At 47.5% G+C, this 21,976-nt stretch overlaps 1 protein-coding gene across 1 annotated transcript in view; it reads left to right on the top strand.

Moving 5' to 3' along the window:
• ADCY2 (adenylate cyclase 2) overlaps positions 1-21,487 on the top strand; it is a 388,518-nt gene extending 367,031 nt beyond the window's left edge. Inside the window, exons 22-25 of the mRNA XM_072807368.1 lie at positions 533-640; positions 11,959-12,073; positions 16,280-16,404; positions 20,660-21,487. Coding sequence (XP_072663469.1) covers positions 533-640; positions 11,959-12,073; positions 16,280-16,404; positions 20,660-20,812 — 501 coding nt within the window. The 3' untranslated portion in view covers positions 20,813-21,487. The remainder of the gene's footprint in view (positions 1-532; positions 641-11,958; positions 12,074-16,279; positions 16,405-20,659) is intronic.
• Positions 21,488-21,976: the final 489 nt, after the last annotated feature.

The following is a 21,976-nucleotide window of genomic DNA, read 5'->3' as shown; positions in this document are numbered from 1 at the left end:
GTATTTGATGGGGAAGAGGCCTGTAGGAAGCTGGTAACTGGTAATTGGGACAAGAAATATTCAGGTCAGAGCTGATGGGGGGAGCCATTCTAGATCATGATTCCTTTTACATCTAGAGCTCAGAGGCAAAAGCCAGTTCTTAGCACTGTAATTGGTCATAAATCACCTTCACCATGCAAGGAAGACCTCCCTCACTGAATCATACTTTTCTGTTTAGGCCTTTCAACACAGAATTGGGAAATTTATTTGAGGCGATTGTCACTTGCATCATAATCTATCCTAGTTCCTTCACTAGCAGATTTTAAAAGGTAATTCATGTTAATTGGAAATAAATCATTATACTGCACTGCCTTCCAAGGACACACTCTTTGTGGAATGTATAAAGTGTTCTTTCTCAACAAAGCCCAAGGTCAAAATGTGAATAAACAGTGGTTGAAATAAGTCATATTCCCATTACTGTGAACAAGAATTTGAGAGTGTCTTTAGAAAGTGCACGCAGTTGAGTAATAGAATGGTTGTCATTGCTTTACAGCTGCTGTCCAAGCCAAAATTCAGTGGAGTTGAAAAGATCAAGACCATTGGCAGCACATACATGGCAGCGACCGGTCTGAGCGCCGTGCCGAGCCAGGAGCATGCCCAGGTACAGATGTATCGGCCACACAATAGCACTCTGAGCCTCAGCTCCACCCATAGATCATCCCTGGAGTCAAAACGGCCATGCACTGCCTCATATACTCATACCATGTGTACAACCTAAAACCTCAGTGATCACAACCTTATGAAAAAAAGAGGAGAATTCCAGAGGCTTCTGAGGGTCTATCCACAGAACTCCTTTCTCGAGTCAACAGGGGTAGGAAAAAACAACCAATCTGGTAGCTGCTTGATACTAGATAAATATACAAGAAAGTAGAAGATTAGGGCTGTTTATTTTAGGATGACGCATTAAAAGATGGCTCCTGGCCTTTTGATTAAAAACAGTGTGGTCAAAAACCAAGCTGACCACCTAGAAATTAGATTGAAAAGTGGTTTGGGCAAAACGGAATGTCTTCATTCAATTAACTATAGTTTTGAAGGGGTTTTCTGTTGTGTTTTGCTTTTGTGTGTGTGCATGGGTGTATAGATATGCTTGTGTAGCTTGTGATTCAATGAAAAAGCCCCCCCCCCACACACACACACACTTCCTTTTAGGGCAGTGGGCTCCCTGATGGCACCAGTACAGGTTTGCTACAAGGCAGAGGTGGTGGGTGCAACTCAGAGGAACAGAACTTACCAGAGCACAGCTTGCTGTAGGCAGGCCGATTCCTCCCAAGAAAAGAAGGGCTGAACCCATATGCTCTGCTCCCTCTCCCACACCCACCTCCCACAGACTGGATGGAGTGAGAGAGGGACAGAGAAACAGCGTGCTAAACAGAGCTCCCTCTGCTCTTTTTCCTCAATATTCATGGGCAGAGACTGAAACGTCAACCATCTGACTCAAAGTTAATGCTAGCAGTTTTCCAAGTGAATGGGGCAATATGTATTCCATTTGCTCTTCTCCTTAGGTGTTTGCTTCCAAATTATTACTTTTTAATGGGTAGGCATTACTTTAGTAATAAGGAAAAGTAAAATAAGTGAGAAATAAAAGAAACCGTAGAAGAACCTTATCTTGGATTGTGAGCCGTGCCCTGAGGAGTCCTCTTGTTGCCAGAGGTAGAAGGAAGAACGTGTAGCCCTGTAGACATGGTATTGTGTATTTTTAATGGTTGGATTGGATTTTTATTAACAGAACATCCTAGAATTTGAAAAGCTATTGGAAAATTGTAAAATAGCAGTAGGAAAATGTATATAACATTATTTTAAGTCCCTTTTAAGTGCCATAATGATACCAAAAACAGAATGATGAGAATTTTATTTTCCAGGCTTTAATGAAAGCACATCTATACTTTTTGAGCACCTTTAAAGTTATGGGACAAGTTAGTCACTAAAGAAGTAACATAAAATCTTACATATGGGAAGGGACATTTCTCCTTTGGCCTCAGGCTGTGAGGTGTTGAGCACTTGCTGTCTCAGTCAGCCAGGGCCGCCACAACAGAACACTGTGGGCTGAGGGGCTCAAAGAGGGCTCATTGGTTGTCTCATGGTTCTGGAGGCTGGAAGTCCCGGATGGGGTTCCTGCAGACTACAGGTGCTGGTGAACTCTCTTCTCGCTGGTCCATGGCCCCCTTCTTACTGTGTCCTCGCATGGTGGAGAGAGAGAAAAGATCTAGGTGGGGGGAGGGTTTTAAGGCTTCAAGATAGGAGTTTTGGTGGAGGAACGATTGATTCCACATACTTATATTTAAAATGTTGATATTTTAGTTCATTCTGGATTTTTCTGCTTTAATTTATATTTTCAAAATATTGCATTAGCATGTCATGTATCATGGTTGTCATGCTTTTTTGCTGCCTCCTGAAATTCTGTGCCTAAGGGGAGTCCCTTACTCACCTTGCCTAATCCCAGCTCTGCTTCTGAGGCCTCTCCAGCCAGTCTCCCCTACTAGGCCATTTAGGGCACTTGACCTGATCACGCCCACTCCAGACCTCAGGTCACCCATAGCCACCTACAGATTCCTTGGTGGAGCCCCAGAGCGGAGATTTTCAGAGGTGCCGCTGCCTGAAGACCCATTCAGCATCAGTGCATGGGTTGTGCTGTCCCCCATTGTCCCCGAAGGCCTCGTGTGTCTGTGTGTCCTTCCTGTCAGACTCTGTCTCCTCCAGACCCATTCCTCAGGGTCTCTCCCTTCCCACGGGCACGCCCTGTGGCCTGAGAGGCCTCGTCCACCGCCTTCGCTCTGCACCTCCGCCTCCTCACCAACACCCACACCAGAAACCCCACTCTTGAAGATCAAGAAGCACTCCCAGATTCCAGAATCCAGGTCCAGTTGTGTGCTCCGAACGCTCATTCTCGGAGTCCTGCCCTCGGCCTCTGGTCCAGCTGGTGGTCACCTTCACCCAGAAGTCCCTCCTCCTTCTTTGGTCCTTCACTTGGCTGCCTGCTACCTGCGGTGCCTCTCTGCGGAACACGTTCGTGTTCTTCCCCTGACACTTCCTCTCGGTCAGGGGCCTCACCTAAGACTCCATCCATGATCCATCCCGTCTGTATCGTCAGCCCCGGCCAGTACCATTGTCTGCCATCCTGCCCATGGGCCAAGCCTACATGTCCAGCTCTCCGTGGCCAGCCTCATCTTCTTCCTTTCCTCCCTCCTCCCCAAAACAGGGCCCCAGTCATCCCCGTGTCTCTGAAGATGGGGCTGGAAATCCCCATTGCCACTAGTTTTCCCGGGTGGTTCTGATGTGCAAGGAAGACACCCTGACCTGAGGAACCTTGCCTTGTTTCTCATCCACTATCCAGATGATAGGAGGTGCCATGTCTGATGTGTTCCCCAAAATCCCCGGCAGGGGGCAGTGTGCACTGAAGTGACCTGGGTTTGTTCAGTGGAGCACATGCCCACCTTACTGCCCAGAACAGCATTTCACTTCCTTCCTTCTGTTGTACAAACCTGCTACTTGGGGTATAAACCCTCTTATTTTTCCCCTGATATTGTGAGCACTGACAAAATGCCTCCTTAGCCTGCTTTTAACAAACCTAAGAGATTCCCATGTCACAGCTGGAAAAGGAGAAACTGAGGCACAGCAGTGCAGTAACTTGCCCAAGGTCACAGAGAGGACAAGCAGCGACAGGGCAGGGCTGCCCCGAGGCCAGGAGCTCTGGTGCTGCTCCATCAGCCCCTTCATCACCAACCCCTCCCGCACGTGCTCACATCTGCACCCAGTTAGGATCTGCACAATTAAGTCACTGCTGCTTCCTGCCTGACCTTAGCACACCTTTGCTGTCCAGCATGCCCCATCCCTCCTGCCCTCCTCAGCTGCAGCCATCAGACTGGCCTTCTTAGCTACCCTTGAGCTGCTTCCTGACTCCTTACCAGGCACCACGGTTCATAAGTGATTATTTACCTGACGCTGGAGTGACTTTCGAGTGAGACCACTCATGATTTACTGTAACAGCTAAGCTTCCTACACCCCAGATCCTTACATAAAGTGGTGAGCCTGCCCATTTCCTAAGGCTATTGGGAAGACTGCATTAATATGCAAAATACTCCGTGGCCTGAGCAGGTAATAAAAATGCTAATAGCCCTAATAATCAGTTGTGACTTGTACACTGTTTTGCATATTGATACCATTGCTACCTCCAGTAGAACAGCTATAAGGGTTTGGGATATAAATGTAATATGATACGTCGTCATGTCCAGGTGGAGAGTTTACTCAATATGAGCCATTTTGGTGTAGGGCATTTAATTAGATCTTACTAAGGTCACCCTAGAAATATTTTGAAGTGCAGTACAAGTCTTCTACAAGCAACATACCTTATGTTTGATTGGGGTGGGGGATGGTAACGCCCTTGATGCATATCAATGTGGACATTTTATTTTTATAAGAGATGAGTGTCTCTTCTGCCTTTTGTAACCTAGCTAGCTGTATCCTACCTACTTATTTTTCTAGTTATAAGCCAAGAAACCTTTCTGTTTATTGTTCTGCCAAATATTTAGTTTGGCAACAAAAGACATTCAATATTTGCAAAATATATTGAGTTTATCAAGGATTAATGTGCTTTTCTTAAACCCAAGAAGAGGCAAAGGTATCTGGATAAAAAGCCTTTGCAAATGTAGCTCTTATTCATAAGGTCCTCCCCATTTTCTCCCAGTGGGAGCAGCATACTTACCCACGGGAACACAGACGCATAGCAGCCTGTCAACACCTAGCCAGAGCGGGGCTTTTATGTCTGCCTTTGTTTTGCTTCGTTTGTATTTCTTAAATGAAACAGTGCGTTCTAATTTTAAGCTTGCAGACAACATGACTAAATGGTTGGTTGCATTATGCATAACAACTGACTGTTGTTTTTCAAAGAAGCAGGCGCTTGTCAAAAAGTGAAATGTTAGACTGAGAAAGGGCTGGCGTTCTAACCCCACTCACACTTCCATGAACGTGCAGGATAAGCAGATGTGCTGTGCTGGAAGCCGCTGGTCAGCAGCCCTCCCCTCCACTGCCAGGACCCCACCTGCTTCCAGGCCGGAGCTGCAACTCCTGCTTGTTCCTTGCCTTGGCCTTCACACTTGAAGCCGTGAGAGCAAATTGTGGTTAAAAGTATTTTTTCTTGACTTACAGAGTATTAGTTTTAGACAAAGGACATTTCACCAAAAAAACTATCATTTCCAGGGCACCTGGGTGGCTTAGTGGTTGAGCATCTGCCATCAGCTCAGGTCATGATCCCGGGGTCCTGGGATCGAGTCCCACGTCAGGCTCCCTGCATGGTTATCATCAGGGATGAAGTTCAGGTAGATAATCTACCAATTTTCAAGAGAAGCTGGAAATGATAGTTTTTTTTTTTTTTAATATTTTATTCATTTATTCATGAGAGACCCAGAGAGAGAGGCAGAGACACAGGCAGAGGGAGAAGCTTCTCCTGAAAATTGGTAGATTATCTACCTGAACTTCATCCCTGATGATAATCATCATCAGCTGGAACACAGAAGCAGCTGGTTCTTTTTTAGACCTGGCTTGTCCGCAGTGCGCCTCCTCACCACTCCGTCTGGCCTCGCTAGCCTCACCGCACACTGGAAGCTCAGCACTCAAGCCCTGAGAGGCTCTAGGGGCCCTATCATAGAGGAAGTCCATCCTTCGTGCCCTAGTCAAGGATCACGGTTTCTCTGGTCTTGGCAGTTGTGTACAGGGTTCTGATCTTTTTCAAACAAATATTATTAAGAACTTTAGTAAGTTGAACCCAGAACACAAGAAGGAAAACGTTCATTCAGATTCATGCCTTGATTATATTATTGGTGTAATGAGCCCTTCCTCTGGCTCTTATTCACAGACTCAAGTACATTGATATCCATGGCCAGAAACACTTTGAGAAGAAATAATTTGTTGTACCAGAAAAAAAAAAAAAAAAAAAAAACAGGGGGGCGGGGGACAGAGGCAGGTGGTGGCAGGAATATTTTACTCATCACCATGGTATGAGGACTAGTGCTTTTCAAAATTTTTATAAAGTGGGTGTCTTCTTACTCTTTTGAATTACTCAATGTAATTATTGATTTGTTTTATGTAAAAATTACCTGATTTTAAAAACATTTAAAAATAAGTTTAGTATTTTATTTTACTCATTATAAAATAATAATTATTTTTTAAATTTTACTAAAAAACAAATCCAACAGCAGACCCAGGGCTGTAGGTTGAGAGTAGTTACTAAACTTTTTGTCCCATCTGGTTCTTGCTGAGTTTGACCTGGAGAGACACCGCTGCTGCTAGCATAAATGTTTCTCCTTTATTCAGCTCCCTCCCTCCCCCAAATCAAATCCCAGGCCCCATGTGATCCACCCATGAGATGGATTCCTATACTCGCTCACCCAGTGTATTAGCAAAATGGAGCTGCCAACCAAGCAGTGGACAGTAAACATTTCCCATCTGCATTCACTGACTCAGGTTAATGGTTCTGTGTCTGGCTTGGCTGTTCTAGATTTTACTTAGCTAGTAGGACATCCAGCAGAGGTTTCCTCTCCCCACTGTGGTAAGTGCCAGGTACTTGCCAGTGACTTGCCCTTGGTAGCAGCACCGCCCCCCCACAGCCCCGAGTTTGCAGTCCAGGAAAATCATGTGTGCAGACACTTTCAATGCACACAGGTGCATTGAAAGTGCACACATTTCAGGTGATGTGGAGAGTATCTGAGAATATTGGAGACATCTTAGCACAGGCTGCCCTAACAAACTGCCAGAGACTGGGTGACAGACAACAACAACCCTTTATTTCCCACAGCTCTGGAGGCTGGTGTGTCCAAGACCAGGGCACCCTCAGATCAGGTGTCTGACGAGCACCCTCTTGTCCGTTTGTCGATGGTGTTCTTGCCGTGGGTCATGGGTGGAAGCAAGCTCTCCCCGGCCCCTTCTTGTAAGGGCACCATTCAGGAGGGCTCCCCTCACATGACCTAACCACTCCCTAAAGCCCCCACCTCCTAATCCATCCAACACAGTGGGGATCAGGCTTCACCATATGAATTTTGAAGGGGCACATTCAGGCCAAGGTGGAGGACCCTGCCAGACTGACTAGGGAGGAAGTGAGGAGTCACGCTGAGACCTGCCGCCGTTTCATGGTAGCTAAAGCACATTTTGAAACTAATAACCATAGTTTCCTTTCCTGGAAAAGGAGAAAATAGTTTGGGTCTCTGCTGAAATGAAAAAGCAGTGCCCTGGTGCATTGTACTTTTGTACAAACTCCAGCGCTCCCATGATGTGTTGTAAGCAGAGAGAAATCTCCTCCTGCTTTCATGCTACTGACAGGAACCTGAAAACTGAGAGAAATGAAGCTATGGCTCTGCACTAAATATACAGAGAATCTCAAAGACACAGGGAGCGTCAGACACTTTGGTCATTGTCAGAGCTGTACATCCCTGTAGGTTGCTCAGTGTGTGCAAAGGGAGAATGTTCTAAACTGGGTCCTAAGACAGCTTCTGACTGGCATTTCCTCCTAGATGCTTTCCGTGTCAAGCAGAGTAACATGCTTCTCTAAACCATCATAAAATCCTAAATAAATCCTGAGCCCTAGGGATACAGGCTGAATTCATGTAACCACTTCATTTCACCTTGCCCACACCCCTGTGAGGTAGGTGGTTACTGTCCCATCTTGGATGAGGATACTGATGCCTAGAGAAGTTATGTGACTCAGCCAAGGCCACATAGCTGATGGTTATAGGACCTGGGGCTGAACCCAATGCTGCCCAACTCAAAGGTACCAGCAGTTATTTGGGGAACTTCGTACCTTCAGACAAGTAGTGGTCGGAGTCTAAAGCATGGGCCTAGGAAAATGAAGAGGTGAGTGAAGGAAGTGTGCTCATGGGAGGCAGACTTAGGAGCTGAGGGGTCGGGAGAGGAGACGAGGCACAGAAGGCCAGGCTGCCAGCACCTCAGGCTTCTGATTCACGGATTTGTAATTAATGGCGCCATTAGCAAAGCAGAAGAGTCAAGAATAAGAGCTGTCTTTTGGGAGGTGAAACAATATTAGTTTTAGATACACAGTTTGTGCTCTAAGATATCCAAGTATCATTTCAGCCTTCCACACAGGTGGCGGCTAGTTCCAGAGTCATTAATGAACGACTCCTGGTGATAGCTCCCCATCAACTGAGTATCTCTTAGACTCATCGTCGTCGAACCCACCTGCCACCATTTACCAGCAAGACGATCAAGGAAAGCTGCTTACCTGTCTACATGTCTGTGCATATCTTACGTAAATCTGTCGCTGAGGAAGCTCACAAAAATGAATACGATGCAAATGTTTTAAAACTAATAAAGTGGAAGGAAAGTCAAAGATGCGATGCAAAGATGAAGATGATACATAAAATGCACACCGCCAAGTTCCAACCATGTTCTAGATGCACATTTGGGGGGAAGATGGCAGTGCTGCTAAGACGGGACCCAGGGTCAGACTCCTGGCTGCAAAGCCTGGCTGTGCCACTTACACAAGTTATTAGCCCTCCGAGGTGTCCCTTTCCCCATCAGCATGATGGGCACGAAGACAGGAAGTCCTTCATGGGACTCGCCGTGAGCATTAAATACATACATGCGCGTGCTATTGCTGTTCATTGGAGATTTCCAGCAGCCAGCAACTACAGTGCCCCCGTGTTCATGGGGACGACCCTATCACTCATTCATTAATATATGGGAAAACCAGGCCACATAGGGTACAGGCCCTCATATCCACGACAGTGGGTCCGCAATGAGCCATGTGCTTGGTGGCTAACTTCCTTCTGGAAATTGGTTTAAAATACGAGGGCAGGGGTTGAGGGGATGCTTGCTGGAACATCCTTTAATGTGCATTTTAATAAGATGCGTTCTCTATAAAATGAGATGGGCTGAAGACCGTGAGAACCACCTAAATCCAGGTTCAGTGAATCTAGATGGGTCGATGGATGGCCTAGCGGTCAGACTGTTTCCCATAAGTATTTTTTCGTGCGTTGGAGTTGTGTTAACACTGGGAAGTTGTGAGTCGCATTCGTGCCCTCCAACAGGTGCCTGACACTCAGGTGTTGGGAGCCACCACGTGATCTTTGGCCTGTGATGATCAGCTCACTTGGGACAGAGCAGACCATCCCTTTGGGAAGCACTGCGGGGGAGGGGGGGCTTCAGATCTCCCAGGGGTGTCCGGGGGGAGAACAGTGCCTAGGCAGTAGTCCTAAACCTTCAACACCAGACAGCTGCCAGCACAGCAGGTGCTCCGTGGATATTTGATGGGTGGAAGAAGGGCAAGGAGGAAAGAGGAGAGGTCAAGAGAAGAAGCATATGTTTCAGCCTAAAAATTTAGCTCGGTTTTTACCAGTCCCTTGGGTTATAAAATGACCTTGATAAAGATACTTTTGCTTTAAGTGGCGTTCCTTGCTGGTGGAGTTTCCAAAGCAAACAGCTTCCAGAATGTGTTCAGGGACACCAAATGTGTCTGCTCACCGTGTCACTGGAAGTCCGTTAAATATTTGGAGACACCTAACAGAAATCATTTGGATCGTGGGAGAAAGAGCTGCTTTATATTGTCATCAAATATTTATTAAAAGCTCAGTTAGAAGGACATTTTGCAATGAACTGAGCTCTTCTAAAGACTGAACATAATTTTTTCCAGGATTTACTAAGCCCAAGTGAGTTATCGATGTTGGAGTTAAACCCCACTTGCAGTGAGTGCAAGTGGAGTTTTCCACTTGCATGAAACCAGATCAGGGGATAATTCATCAGGGAGAGAAGCTCGTTTGCTCTTCTGAGGTTCAGTAGAAAGCCCCCGTGGCAAATCTGTTCTTGCTGGGACGGTTGTGATGTGAGCGACACAGGATCCTGCCTGTCGATCCAACAGTTCGCGCCTCCTGTTTCCAGAGGACTGCATGAACCTCCAAATCACGCCTTCCCGGGGGCATGAGACAAGAGACCCCAGGGAGCTCTGCTGGAAGAACAGCACTGTTGTTAAGAAATGACTTCATTTGCACTGACATTAGCCGATGGTTGTCATAGTTCCACTTGTTTAAATGGTTTGGATTTTTCTCGCACAATTTTAAGTTGAGGATTTATGGCAATGGTAACATTTCATTAGTCTTTCTCTAGAATGATAGAATTTATCTGAGCAGAGGAAGAACTTTCTGAACAGGAAATTTACTGTTTCTTCTCTGCTCATGATTATATTACTGAGTGCGGTGGTCTCGGGGATATTGGGCAATGTCTAGGGACGTTTTGGGTTGTCATTCGTGGAAGGCAGCTGCCACTGGCCTGTGTGGGCAGAGGCCGAGGTCACTTCTCAGCATCCTGCAGGGCCCAGGACAACCCCCAGGACAAGGAACCATCTTCCCTTGGAGCCCTGTCCCACTTTAGCAGGTGCTTGAATGCCCACCTCTCCAGGCGGATGTACCCCCAAATGAGCCATCGGTTGGCTTTGACCCCTCCGCCAAGCTTGGCGATGCTCTCTGCTCCTCCTAGACATTTCCTCTTGGCTACCCGACAGGCAGTCTAGGAGCAGCCTCTCAACAACCATGTATCAGGCGCTTCTCCCCGGCCACTTTGATCTTGTGGAGACACAGATTAATGGAAGACATTCTCTGCCCTTGGGGAGCTCACAGACCAGTGAGGGACATAAAAGACGGCACTGATTCTCGGGCTGAGATGGACACCGGGAGCCAAAGCCCCAGACTCATGGGCATGTCACCCCACATCCGCGTGCACCGAGTCATTGATGAACAGGGCAGAGGGAACCTACAGGACATGTAAATACATCTGATGGATTATCTGCATATACTAATAAAGAATCTGTGTTTAAAATATAACCAAAAAAAGAAATTCTAGAAAGATGATCTTCAGAAGGAATTACAAATGTAGTAGGTGTTATAAATTCATAGTAAATAAAAATTAGTAACAGAAATATAAGTATAAATTAATAGTAAATAGGAATAGAAATCCCCACTTACCTTCATTGGAAACCTTGAACTTGTCCTTCCTTCTGCTCTGTATGTGTGGTGACTGTTCCTGGAGGGATGATGTGGATGCCCAGGGACAGGAGAGCCAGGACTCGTGGTCTCCTGTATCAGCTGGCTAGGGCTGCCGTAACAGAGCGCCACAGACTGGGGCCTTAAACAACAGAAATCTGTTGACTCCCAGGTCTGGAGACCAAGTCAGAGGTCGAGGTGCTGACGGGGTTCGTTTCTTCTGAGGCCTCTGTCCTTGCTGTGTAGACATCGTCTTCCTCGTGTCTTCGTGTGGTCATCTTCATGGGTCTGTGTCTTACTCTCCTCTTTGTATAAGGACACTAGTCATACTGGATAAGTCATACTAATCACCCAATTTAATCTTGATCCCGTCTTTAATGATGGAGAGAAGAATCTCCAAATACAAATTCTGAGGTATTGGAGGTGATGAATTCGGGGGAAGGGGGATGCAGAACACCCCCCATTGGGGCAAATGGAAGATGTGGTGTTTCCAGAACCGAGGTGAGCTGTGGCAGGTGTGGAGTGGGGAAGAGGAGGAATGGACCCCAGCCTTCTCCCCTGCGCCCCCTGACCTTCCCTGGCCCCTACCATCGGTCAACCCAACAGAAAGCCAGAGGTCAGCAGCAAAGTGGGGAGTCGGGGATGAGGGGCAAGCCGAGAACCAGGAGCCAGGCCCTCCTCGTGGGGTCTTCTCTTGGCAGTTTCTGCCTGGGTATCCCATGTCTTCTGGTGTCTCAGATTACCCCACGGCCACAGAAATGAATTGGGGCACCAGGCCTCCTTGTGATGAGGGGGGCTCCTCACAAAACGTCTGCCAGGGCTGTAGGGCTAAAGTGCAGTAGCCGCGAGCATCCTTTCTGCCTGGAGCCCAGTTCTGTGACTCAAGGGACCGTTTCCCTGCTCGTGGAGCTCTAACCTTGCTTGTGTGTCTCTCTCTGTCCAGGAGCCCGAGAGGCAGTACATGCACATTGGCACCATGGTGGAGTTTGCCTTTGCCCTGGTGGCGAAACTGGATGCTATCAACAAGCACTCCTTCAATGACTTCAAGTTGCGAGTGGGTATGTTGTGTAGAGAGATGTGGCCTGTAGGTGCGGGGAAGGTGTGGCGTGAGGGACCAGCTTGTGTCCTGAGGGCAAAAAGACTGAATTTGCTGGGAGGGGGCAGGCTCAGGGAAGTTAGGAGCCTCTGAGGCACTTTTGCACAAATTAGAAAACAAAATACCCTTTGGTTGGACCCTGGCTAAGAGCACTGTGTTTAGCAAGTGGACCGTGAGCTGGATTTCAGCTCCGCTGCCTCATCCACCCAGCCGGGGTCCCTCTGCCAGTCATGTGCATGGCCTTAAGCCATCCTGAGGAGCTCACTTACGCCACCAACTGTAAACCACTCCATTATTTTAGGGACTCCTGCTGGTGAAATGAGCACCTGCCAGCGGTCGTGAGATGCATACAGACTTTGGAGATCCAAAGATGTAAACAAACAAACAAAATCTTAAAGGCATCTTTGTTGAAATCATCACACACCCCTGAGGTCACAACCTCCAAGAACCCCAAACCTATGTCCCAGGTTCTGAGATAGCCATAGCTTTTCTGATTGAAAGTTCAAATCCAAGAGAAAAGGCCAACTTTCTTTAAAATTTAAAATTTTCTACTAAGTTCTTCTCTTCAAGTTGACTCATGAGCGTGCTTCATGCTTAGTTGGCCTTTTACAAATGTCTATAAAAATACAAAGTGTGCTTTCAGCTCTCAGCTTAGCACACAGCTGCCTTGCTATGTTTGCACTTATGGCCGTTCACAACTGGTAAGAGCTGCTTTGACCATATTATGTCCCTCTTGGCAACACATTTTGCTTCTTCTGAAAACAAGTCCACACAAGAGTAGTTCTTTTAACAAATTCCATCGGAAAGGCTTTTCACCTCTATTGCATACAGATTTCAACTTAAAAAAAAAAAAACAATATTTAGAGTGATTTTCTTCCTTTTCTCTTCTGAATTTTAAAACCCAGAAATAGGGCAGCCCGGGTGGCTCAGAGGTTTAGTGCCACCTTCAGCCCAGGGCGTGATCCTGGAGACCCAGGAATGAGTCCCACGTCAGGCTCCCTGCATGGGGCCTGCTTCTCCCTCAGCCTCTGTCTCTGCCTCTCTCTCTCTCTATGCCTCTCATGAATAAATAAAATCTTTACAAAAATAAAACCCAGAAATTTTTTACATCTCTTAAGCAAAAGGTGACCTCTTTGCTGCTTCCATTTGCTGTTAATTGTTAGCATCTGGACACATTTTTCTTTGTCCTCACCTCCGTGGGCCTCCTTCACGGCACTACCTTCTACTACAGAGATGAAAAGAGCCAGGCAGGCTGGGGGCTTCCCACAGCCTGCTGACCACATCAAGTGCAGAGGTGTCCCCTTGGCCCTAGGGCCTCTTTATTGTTTTGACAGCTTAGAAAATGAGCACCTCAAACTATCAAACTACTCTCATCTAAAAAAAAAAAAAAAAAATCTATTACCCAGCAGCATGACCTGCTCCATTGTCAAGCATATACAAACAAACCAGAACAACACTGTCGTTCATTGTAAGATGAGGATAGTCATTTGCTGGTCACCTGTGTTACATCCAAAAAAGGCTGGACCATATTGGTCTAGACCATTACTGTGTTTTCCAAATTAATGTGAGTAATTGAATAGATCCTCTTCAAAAGGAATTTATTGTGTGCTTACTTTACACTGATTATTGAATGACTAATAGTATCTATCTATACACTCACCCCACACGCCAGTTCTTCCAGATTTCTAAAGAAGCCTAAGCTCAATGTTTCACCAGCCTCTGGGGCTGCCTTCCTTTCCCCACTCATGGGCCTCGCTTTGGGCGGCTTCCCTGCTGCACCTGAGTGCACGGTGCCATCCAGTGGCAGTTCATGGTAGGAACGTGGAAGAGTAATAGTTTAAAAAAAAAAAAAAGATAAATATAAGAGCTGAATTCGCCCCTAATGTCCTTTTCTGCGTGTCAAGCTGCAGAATCAGTCAGTTAACAGAGGTCAAAATTCGAGCACATTCCTGCACTAAGTAGAGATTGACCTGTGCCAGGAATCATCGGCCCAGGCTCTCCCTGTAGCCCCCCCACCCGCCGTCCCCAGGCGCTGACCAAGCAGGACTCAGCAGCCAGCAGAAAAGTTGATGCCACAGGGGCTTGAGAGCACCAGCCAGCAGCCAGCATCTGGAATCGATTATTTGGGGTGTCTGCAGCAGAGTGTGAGCTTTTGACTACTCGGCAAAAGCAAAGCAGAATTTCTTTCCCACCTCTTGCACACCTTCAAAGATTTTGTAAAATCGTGTTCGTATTGTGTTTCCTCCCTACCCTTCCATTGCAGAGAGGAAGCTGTGCCTTAAGTCTGTAACAAACCGTAGCACACTAAGCAGTTCGGGACTGGGAAATGGGATCACTCAGAAACATCACCCTTATCAGTCTATACAAGCTGACTCCTGCAGTAAGGCAGGGTCCTAGATCCACCAGGAAACGTAAAGGGCGTCATTAGCCAATGTCAATATTTCTATTTCTGTTTCTGTGGCCTTCCTCCGCACTACTCCCAGAATAACAGGGTCTGCCTGTTTGAAGTGAGATGCTGGGACTAGGGGACTCCTCCTACCTGGTGCACGGTAGGTGGAGGAAGAGCCCAGGCCTCTCTGCTTAGAGAAGTTGATCAGACTTCTCAGGCTTCAGCTCCAGGAGGCAGATGGCATGCCCAGGTCTCAGGCAGCGCGAAAGCACACCCAGAGCCCAGGTGTCCACATGTAATAACCATGAGTTTATAATTGCCGTTAGTGAGCTGGGGTGCCTGATTAGCTGGGAAGTCACATGGCAGGCCGGAGAGCAAGAAATCCGTCCGGCCAGCGAGGTCAAGGCCAGCTGGGCTGAAGAGAGGCGACTCCTGAGTTTCTCCAGCACCCTTTTGATGGCTCTCCCTGGGGAATCACAGTTGGTGAGGGAGCTTACACCAGAGGTGGGGTTGTTGTCAGTCTGATATGGATGCAGAGCTGTAAAGAGGGTAGCTTCAAGTGGGCCAAGAACCCAAGCGACAAAGCCTGAGAGACCTCCCACCGCTTGCCTGGAGACCCTCTGTGGGTCACACCCACCTACTGGGGCCAGCCTGTCTACCCCAGGATCTGCCACAGTCCTATCAGTTGTGCCTTCTTGTGTCGTAGAATTTCCTGAAATCTGAATCTGTGTGGCCCATAAGAAGATTTACTGTTGTTTTAATGCCAACATGGGTAGACTTCCTCACTAGTACAGTGCATGTTAAGGGAGTCCTTTGGAAGGTGGTTTAGCAATGGAAATGAAGCACAAACATGTTCCTCTGGAATTCAGTAAACTTGCCATTGAGATATTACCAAGGCAATGACCCTAAAGGTGGGAAGAAACCTTATGCAGGGGACACTTGTGGAAGAAAGAGGAGGGCAGCATCCTTACAAGCAGGGGCCTTGGAGCGAACTGCCACCTACCACCTGTCTGATGGCACCATCCCCTGCTTCCTTGCCTGAAACTGGAAGTGTTGGTGACAGTACCCACCCCATCGGGCTCTTCTGAGAACCACAGGAGTTTATACATGTGAAGCATGTGGAACAGTGCACAGCAAGTAGGAAACACAACAGTGGTATGGTGGCAGTGGTGCATTCAGCAAGATGTTGGCATGAACCCAAAAGTCCAGCATGGCACAGCTGCTGCTAGGGCAGTCCATCCACTCAGCTATTTAAAACAGAAAGATGGGGCACCTGGGTGGCTCAGTGGTTGAGCATCTGCGTTCAGCTCAGGGCATGATCTCAGGTCTGGGGATCAAGTCCCACATCGGGCTCCCTGTGGGGAGCCTGCTTCTCCCTCTGCCTATGTCCTTGCCTCGCTCATGAATAAATAAATAAAATCTTTTTTAAAATTTTAAAAAAATAAAATAGAAAGATGTATATTTGCAAAATTAACATTGACTACCAAACTATTGGAAAACACAATAATCGTCCCTTGTCTAAGATTACGTAGCAGCATAGAAGACTGTCCCGTTTAAGTTTTTTTAAAAGCATAGCCAATGATATGCTATTATGGAATAATCATGGTAGATGGGCACATGAGCACAAATCAAGATTAACAAGGGAAAACAATTATTTTTCTTTGCTCTAGAATTCCATGAGTTGGGCTAATGTTTGTTTAGTAACCGTGATTCAAAAACAGCCTTGTAAAACTTTTGCTGTAACTTGAATCTTGTTCACCCAGTTCTTATGTGTTGCAGGTATTAACCATGGGCCTGTAATAGCTGGTGTGATTGGAGCCCAGAAGCCACAGTATGATATCTGGGGTAACACGGTGAACGTGGCCAGCAGGATGGACAGCACCGGCGTGCTGGACAAAATACAGGTAATGCAGTCTGCTCTGTCAGCATCGGCCAGTTCTCTCCTCTTGGGAACTATGAATAAGTATAATAATGATGACATTAATACATTTAAAACAAAGAACCTTGAAAGTTAGTTAAATCATGAGAAAACCTTGAAACACCTTGAAATTGACATAAAGCCTTTTTCTATTGCGGCGCAACGTTCACTCATTTTTGCACTCGCTGTTAACTATTGTTAACTATTGCTAACTATCTAAACTATTGTTTAGAAATGTAATACTATAAAGATTATTGCATTTGTGAAAGCCAATGACTGCAATCACCAACGCGGCAATCGACACTTGGGCGTGAAGTCAAGGCTGGACCGTTGTCTCCTCTTCCATCTCCTGGCCCCAGGTGCTTTGCCAAGGAGGGGAATGGTATAACCCAAACCAGACATAACCCCCACACTTCCTGTCCCGGAGGCTGAATTGGGAAGAGGCAGGAAAAAGCCTAGTGGGGAAAGACAAGGGGTAGGATTCTGGGTGATGTGTATGTAGTGGCAACGCCAAATCGAACCAGCGTGGGGTTTGGACATCTAGAATGATGGGAAAGTGTTGGAATCCACCCAAGGGAGGATGCTTGGGCATGGTGCCAGACACCTAAAAGGAGAGACTGTCTTCTCCTAATGAGAAGAATGTGTGCACGTGTGTGGCTATGCAGAACCTTCTATCTGCCTCACCCTCAGAAAGCCGTGGTTCTGCATTTTCCTCCAGCTTTGTTATATTCTGGAAAATACATTCCTGCCAAGTGGCAAATTTGTATAAAAACCACTGGACATGGACACAAATAATAGGCTCTTTTTTTCTTTTTCTTTTTCTTTCTTTTTTCTTTTCTTTTTTCTTTTTTTTTTTTTTTTTGATTGCTTGTGGAGAATTCCATAAGTCCCCGTTCTGTGTGCCTTGGTTTGGCCAGTGTCCTCAGGTAACCGTGCCCCCTAACAATATGGTAGAGGTTTAGAGTTCTTACTTCTGTAGGAGACCTCAGCTCCAATGTCATTAAACTGCTTACTTGGCTTTCACACTCCCCACCTCATTCATTCAAGAGGATTCCATTTCTGTGAACTTTCCATAGCATAGCCTTAATCTTTATATGGCATGGGACCCACATTACTTCTAAGTGTTCATCTTCTTGCAGCCTGATGATTAGTGAACAGTTGCTGAAAGTGAGCAACCGAGCACCAAAGAGAAGGGAGAGATGGCAAGTGATGTGGGGATGAGTGGAACGTCCAGGGCTTCCCACCCAAACCACCGTTGCCAGAGAAAAGAGCCAGTTGGCTGTGCCCAGGAGATCCATCCAGACGAAGCTCGAAATACAAATGGGGCTGGAGTGGTGGTCACTGTCTGTGGAGATAACCCACTTGCCTCCCACCTTGGCAGCCTCGTTGAACCAGGCCCTGTTGGCACCACAGCCTCCAGGCTTCCTGCATGTGTGTCACTGGCAGCTCCCAGTGTCCAGGGATGCTCCGGCAATCCTGGACCACACAGGCTCTTCTGTTTGGTGTGGGGAGAGGGTGCTTCTATCAAGGACACATCGTCCCAACTGTAGGCCATGCTAGGCCCCCTCCACATGCCTGGAACATTCAGAAGATGGATGAGTGACCTTAGCATACTTCACGACTCTCCAAGGGGTTTTCAAGTACTTGGGATAAGTACCAAAAACAATTTAAGAGAGGCTGGTCAGGGAGAGCGCTCCCTCCTGGAGGTCGTAAATCCCCTACAGATCAATGTTTCAAATAAGCTTGAGCCCTTGTGTGTCTCCAAGAAGATATTGGGTGTCATAAAACTCCAGGTGATTTAGTGCTGGGCAGCCCCCTGGATGGTCTCTGCTGCTCAGAGCCTGGAGGAAATGAGAAGGGGTTTTGGCTGTCAGGAGAACAGCTCATCTGCAGGCGTGCGTGCTCACACAGCCCAGCAGCTGCGAGGTCTGTGTCCAGCAGATTCCTTCTCCTGTGGGTGTGGCTCACCCTCCTGCAGTAGCTTTGCGTTTCTGCTGGTGTGCAAGAAAAGTAGTGAGATGCCAGGAAAAGTAAGTGGTGCTGAGATCATTAAAAGTTTCTCCTGGGCCTGAGGAACAGGTTCTTTTGATTAAAGAGCATTTCACTCCCACTGCGTGTTCTCGCCTGGAAGCCCAAAGAGCAGCAGAGAAAGCCCACGTGTCACCCAGCCAGGCTTCCCCCGGACTTGCAGGAATACTGGCTGGTGCTCGTTTGGGAGACAGCTCCCTCCTTCTCCCGTCACAGTGATTGTGAGGTTGGCGCTACAAATTCCACCAGATAGCTCCCAAATGCCAGTGGTGATACTCCATGCCACTAAATACCTCAACCACAGAATGAACCCCCAAGGCTCCAAAAGACAGGCTTGTTCTCTGTGGAAGGTCAGAAGTCAAATGCCTATAGGATTCTCTAATTCTGATTACTGCTGAGAACTCTGATTGTGAGAATATATCTGTAATACCTGAGTTTCTTGACTTTGTCCATATTCTTTCCATTCTTACCCAGGACCCAAAATCCTTCCCAGGCTGCTGGCTTCATCACCTAGCTACACCTGTCCTCCCCCAGGACTTGGACCCAACCCTAGGGGAGGAGAGGACATGACCATCTGGCACCCATGCCCCCCTTCTCTTGCACTGGTAATTAGGGTCCCAAGGACCCACACACTGGCCCCTGTGCTGGGGGCTGGCCACTGGGTCAAATTACAGGAAGAGAGTGATTTTTCTAGCTTCTTTCAATAGCCTGCCCTTGAGAGCTTTTTACAACATACTTTACTCTTATTTTTGTGGGCCCCTGGACCCTCTTTCAGCCACCAAGCTCAAGAAGGCCGGCTCACCGCTGCTGCCACTGACCCAGCACCACACGGTCCCCTGATAGTGGCTGCTCCAGAAGCAAAATCATGTGATAACATTGCTGTGCTTTCCACAAGCCTGCCCAGCATGTGTCACCCACACACCTGAGGTGGCCGGACCGCACAGGCCCCATGTCCATGTCCCTTTGATGAAGTGGGAAGAAATCCCTCCTCCTCCTCCTCCTCCTTCTCCTCTGCTTTCTCACATGTTTCCAGAGCAGCATTACCATTATTTTTCTGGAAAAATAGCTCCCACCCTCTCTGCTCAAGACCCAGATACCTCCTGGGAGGCCTGACTGGGGGCCATGTTCCTGACATAAGGGTCTTCTCTCACCTCCAAAGCTAAGGCCTATTCTTAGTCACATCTGTTCTCACCTCACCCGTTCTCAAAGCAGAGGCTCTGAGCGTTCTTTAGCGGGAGGCTTCACCAGCATGCAACCAGATAGGCCCCAGGCAGGTCTGGGCTGCCATCCCCCCATCCCCAGACATGGCTCCCAAGGAGAGCACAGCACACACTCAGGCTGAGATGGTGCCAGGCTCAGTACAATCCATCTCCCCTAAGACAGGGGGGGCATCCTACCCGGGAAGTTCCACTGCCACCTGACTCAGCAGGATCTGAATGTGATTCTACACTTAGCATCCTTGCCCCACGGTCCAAGGGCAGGAGTCACCAGTGCCATCACATCGTCAGGCCACAAGGGAGGGGCCCAGCCCTGTTAGCACTCCGTGTCAATTAAGTGAGGGGAGGAAACTTCCAAGACCTGACTCTGTGGTCATGCTAAGGCTAGGGCAGACCCCTAGTGTCCTTGGAGTTTTATTCTCGAGCATTCAAGCTAGAGTGTGTGGCCATTTGCAGGAGCCAGTGGTCTTCTTGGGATATCTTCTCCCATCTGTATTAAGATCTGTTACTCATATTTATGATTCCATGAAATGACACCCATGACAGTTGTAAAGACCATCCCGAATCCCACCACTCCAGCATACCTTGATTTACTTTGTTTTCCAGGTCTCTTGTATGAGAATACATGATCTTCCTATGGCAAAATCACAGTGTGGGTCCAGGCTTCATGCTTCCTTTGGGGTGAACTGATCCCACTTTATTTCATGGTCTCATCACAGAGCATGACAGCCTCATGTTTTACTTCACCCTGGAGATCACTTGACTTTTAGGTGGTTTATAGTCTGTCACTGTCGCAGCACGAAACTACACACTGTCCTTCAAAAGCTCTTCTTCTGCATTATTCTGTCTCCTCATTTCTCAGGAGTGGAATGAGTGGGTCAAAGAACATGCCTGACACAAGGTGTCTTTTGGCTCCTGATCTCTGTGGCCAGATGACCATCCAGAGGCTGTGTGGCCTAGACACTGACCACTTCTTCTCTGTCCATGCGCTTCTAGGTCACCGAGGAGACCAGCGTCATCCTTCAGACCCTGGGGTACGCATGCACGTGTCGAGGGATAATCAACGTGAAAGGCAAGGGGGAGCTGAAGACGTACTTTGTAAACACGGAAATGTCAAGGTCCCTTTCCCAGAGCAACTTGGCATCCTGAAGAGTCGCCTTCGTTTTCAGTACAGGCCAGAAGACTGTATTTTCAGGAAGGTACCATGCACTTTCTGACTGCAAGTTCTGTCTCTCGTTTTTGATGTGCGTGCTCTGTTCTGTCCTATGGAGCCTTTTCAGACTCGTTCCTATGACCTGGTGGCATACCGTTTGGTGTCTGACGTGTGCCAAGATCGCTCTGCCACTTGCACTGTGCTTACTCCTGAGCAGAAGGAAAAGGAGTGTGTGTTATAGGAGAAATGCATCTGAAGAACTCACAAAGATGACAGATGTGAAATAAACAAAAATTCTTAAGGCAATAAAACTAGGGGGTGTATATTATCTTCCGGTGCATGTTCTTTTCTGGAAAATATGGTAGCTCGCCAACCGCATCCGCTAGTCTGATATTAAAACACACAGTATTTGTGAATAAGTTGACTCTGTCACCCCACCTGGAATTTGACTGTGTTCCCCGCGTGTGTCATCGCCAGTGGCTGTCCGCGGGCCCCAGCGGGATCCGTGGCTCTGTTGCTTCGCTCTCTTGTGTCTCGTGCTAGCAGCACGTTGCCATCCGTCACCAGAATTAGTTCTCACAACCTAGAACCAGTTTTGTACCAAACACGTCCGATGTTTTGATGCCATTGTCTTTTGTAAGGTTGATTCATTAAAAGTTTTACGTACTTTGGATTAGAGTCTGTATCCTTACCCGCCCCGCGCTCTTCCTTCTCCTGTGTTTTTGCGCCAGCATTGGGGTTGTTTTCCATTCTCCTCTTGGACGGTTGTTTCAGAAAGAGCTCCCCAGAAGCAAAGGTTGAGATCTCCGTGAGTAATTGAGATCAGGACAAAGTCCGTGGTGCAGATACTTGATTTTGCCGCTCCCTGGAAGTGCTCCATGTGTCATGAGGTGCTCCGGGAAGAAATAGTTTAATGGTAAAAGGATTCTCTCCCAGCACCCTACCCTCCCTGTCCATGTACTGTGGCCTGCCATCAGCCGAGGGCTGCAGGAGAATAATTTGGCACCGACTGTGTACATCAGCAGCCACAGTAGTTTGAACTCGTCGGGAGAAGCTGCCAGGCCCCGTAAGATGCCTGTTATGTCTGAGGAGGCTTAAGAGGGCACAGAGCCAATGTTACGCATTTTTGAAGAGAGAAAACTTGGGAAATTTTGTTCACG

The sequence above is a fragment of the Canis lupus genome, chromosome 31 (genome assembly GCF_048164855.1).
Source record: "Canis lupus baileyi chromosome 31, mCanLup2.hap1, whole genome shotgun sequence".
In the NCBI taxonomy this organism is placed as follows: Eukaryota; Metazoa; Chordata; class Mammalia; order Carnivora; family Canidae; genus Canis; species Canis lupus.
The sequence above is the reverse complement of the archived record's forward strand: the minus strand, read 5'-3'. Positions and strand labels throughout refer to the sequence as shown.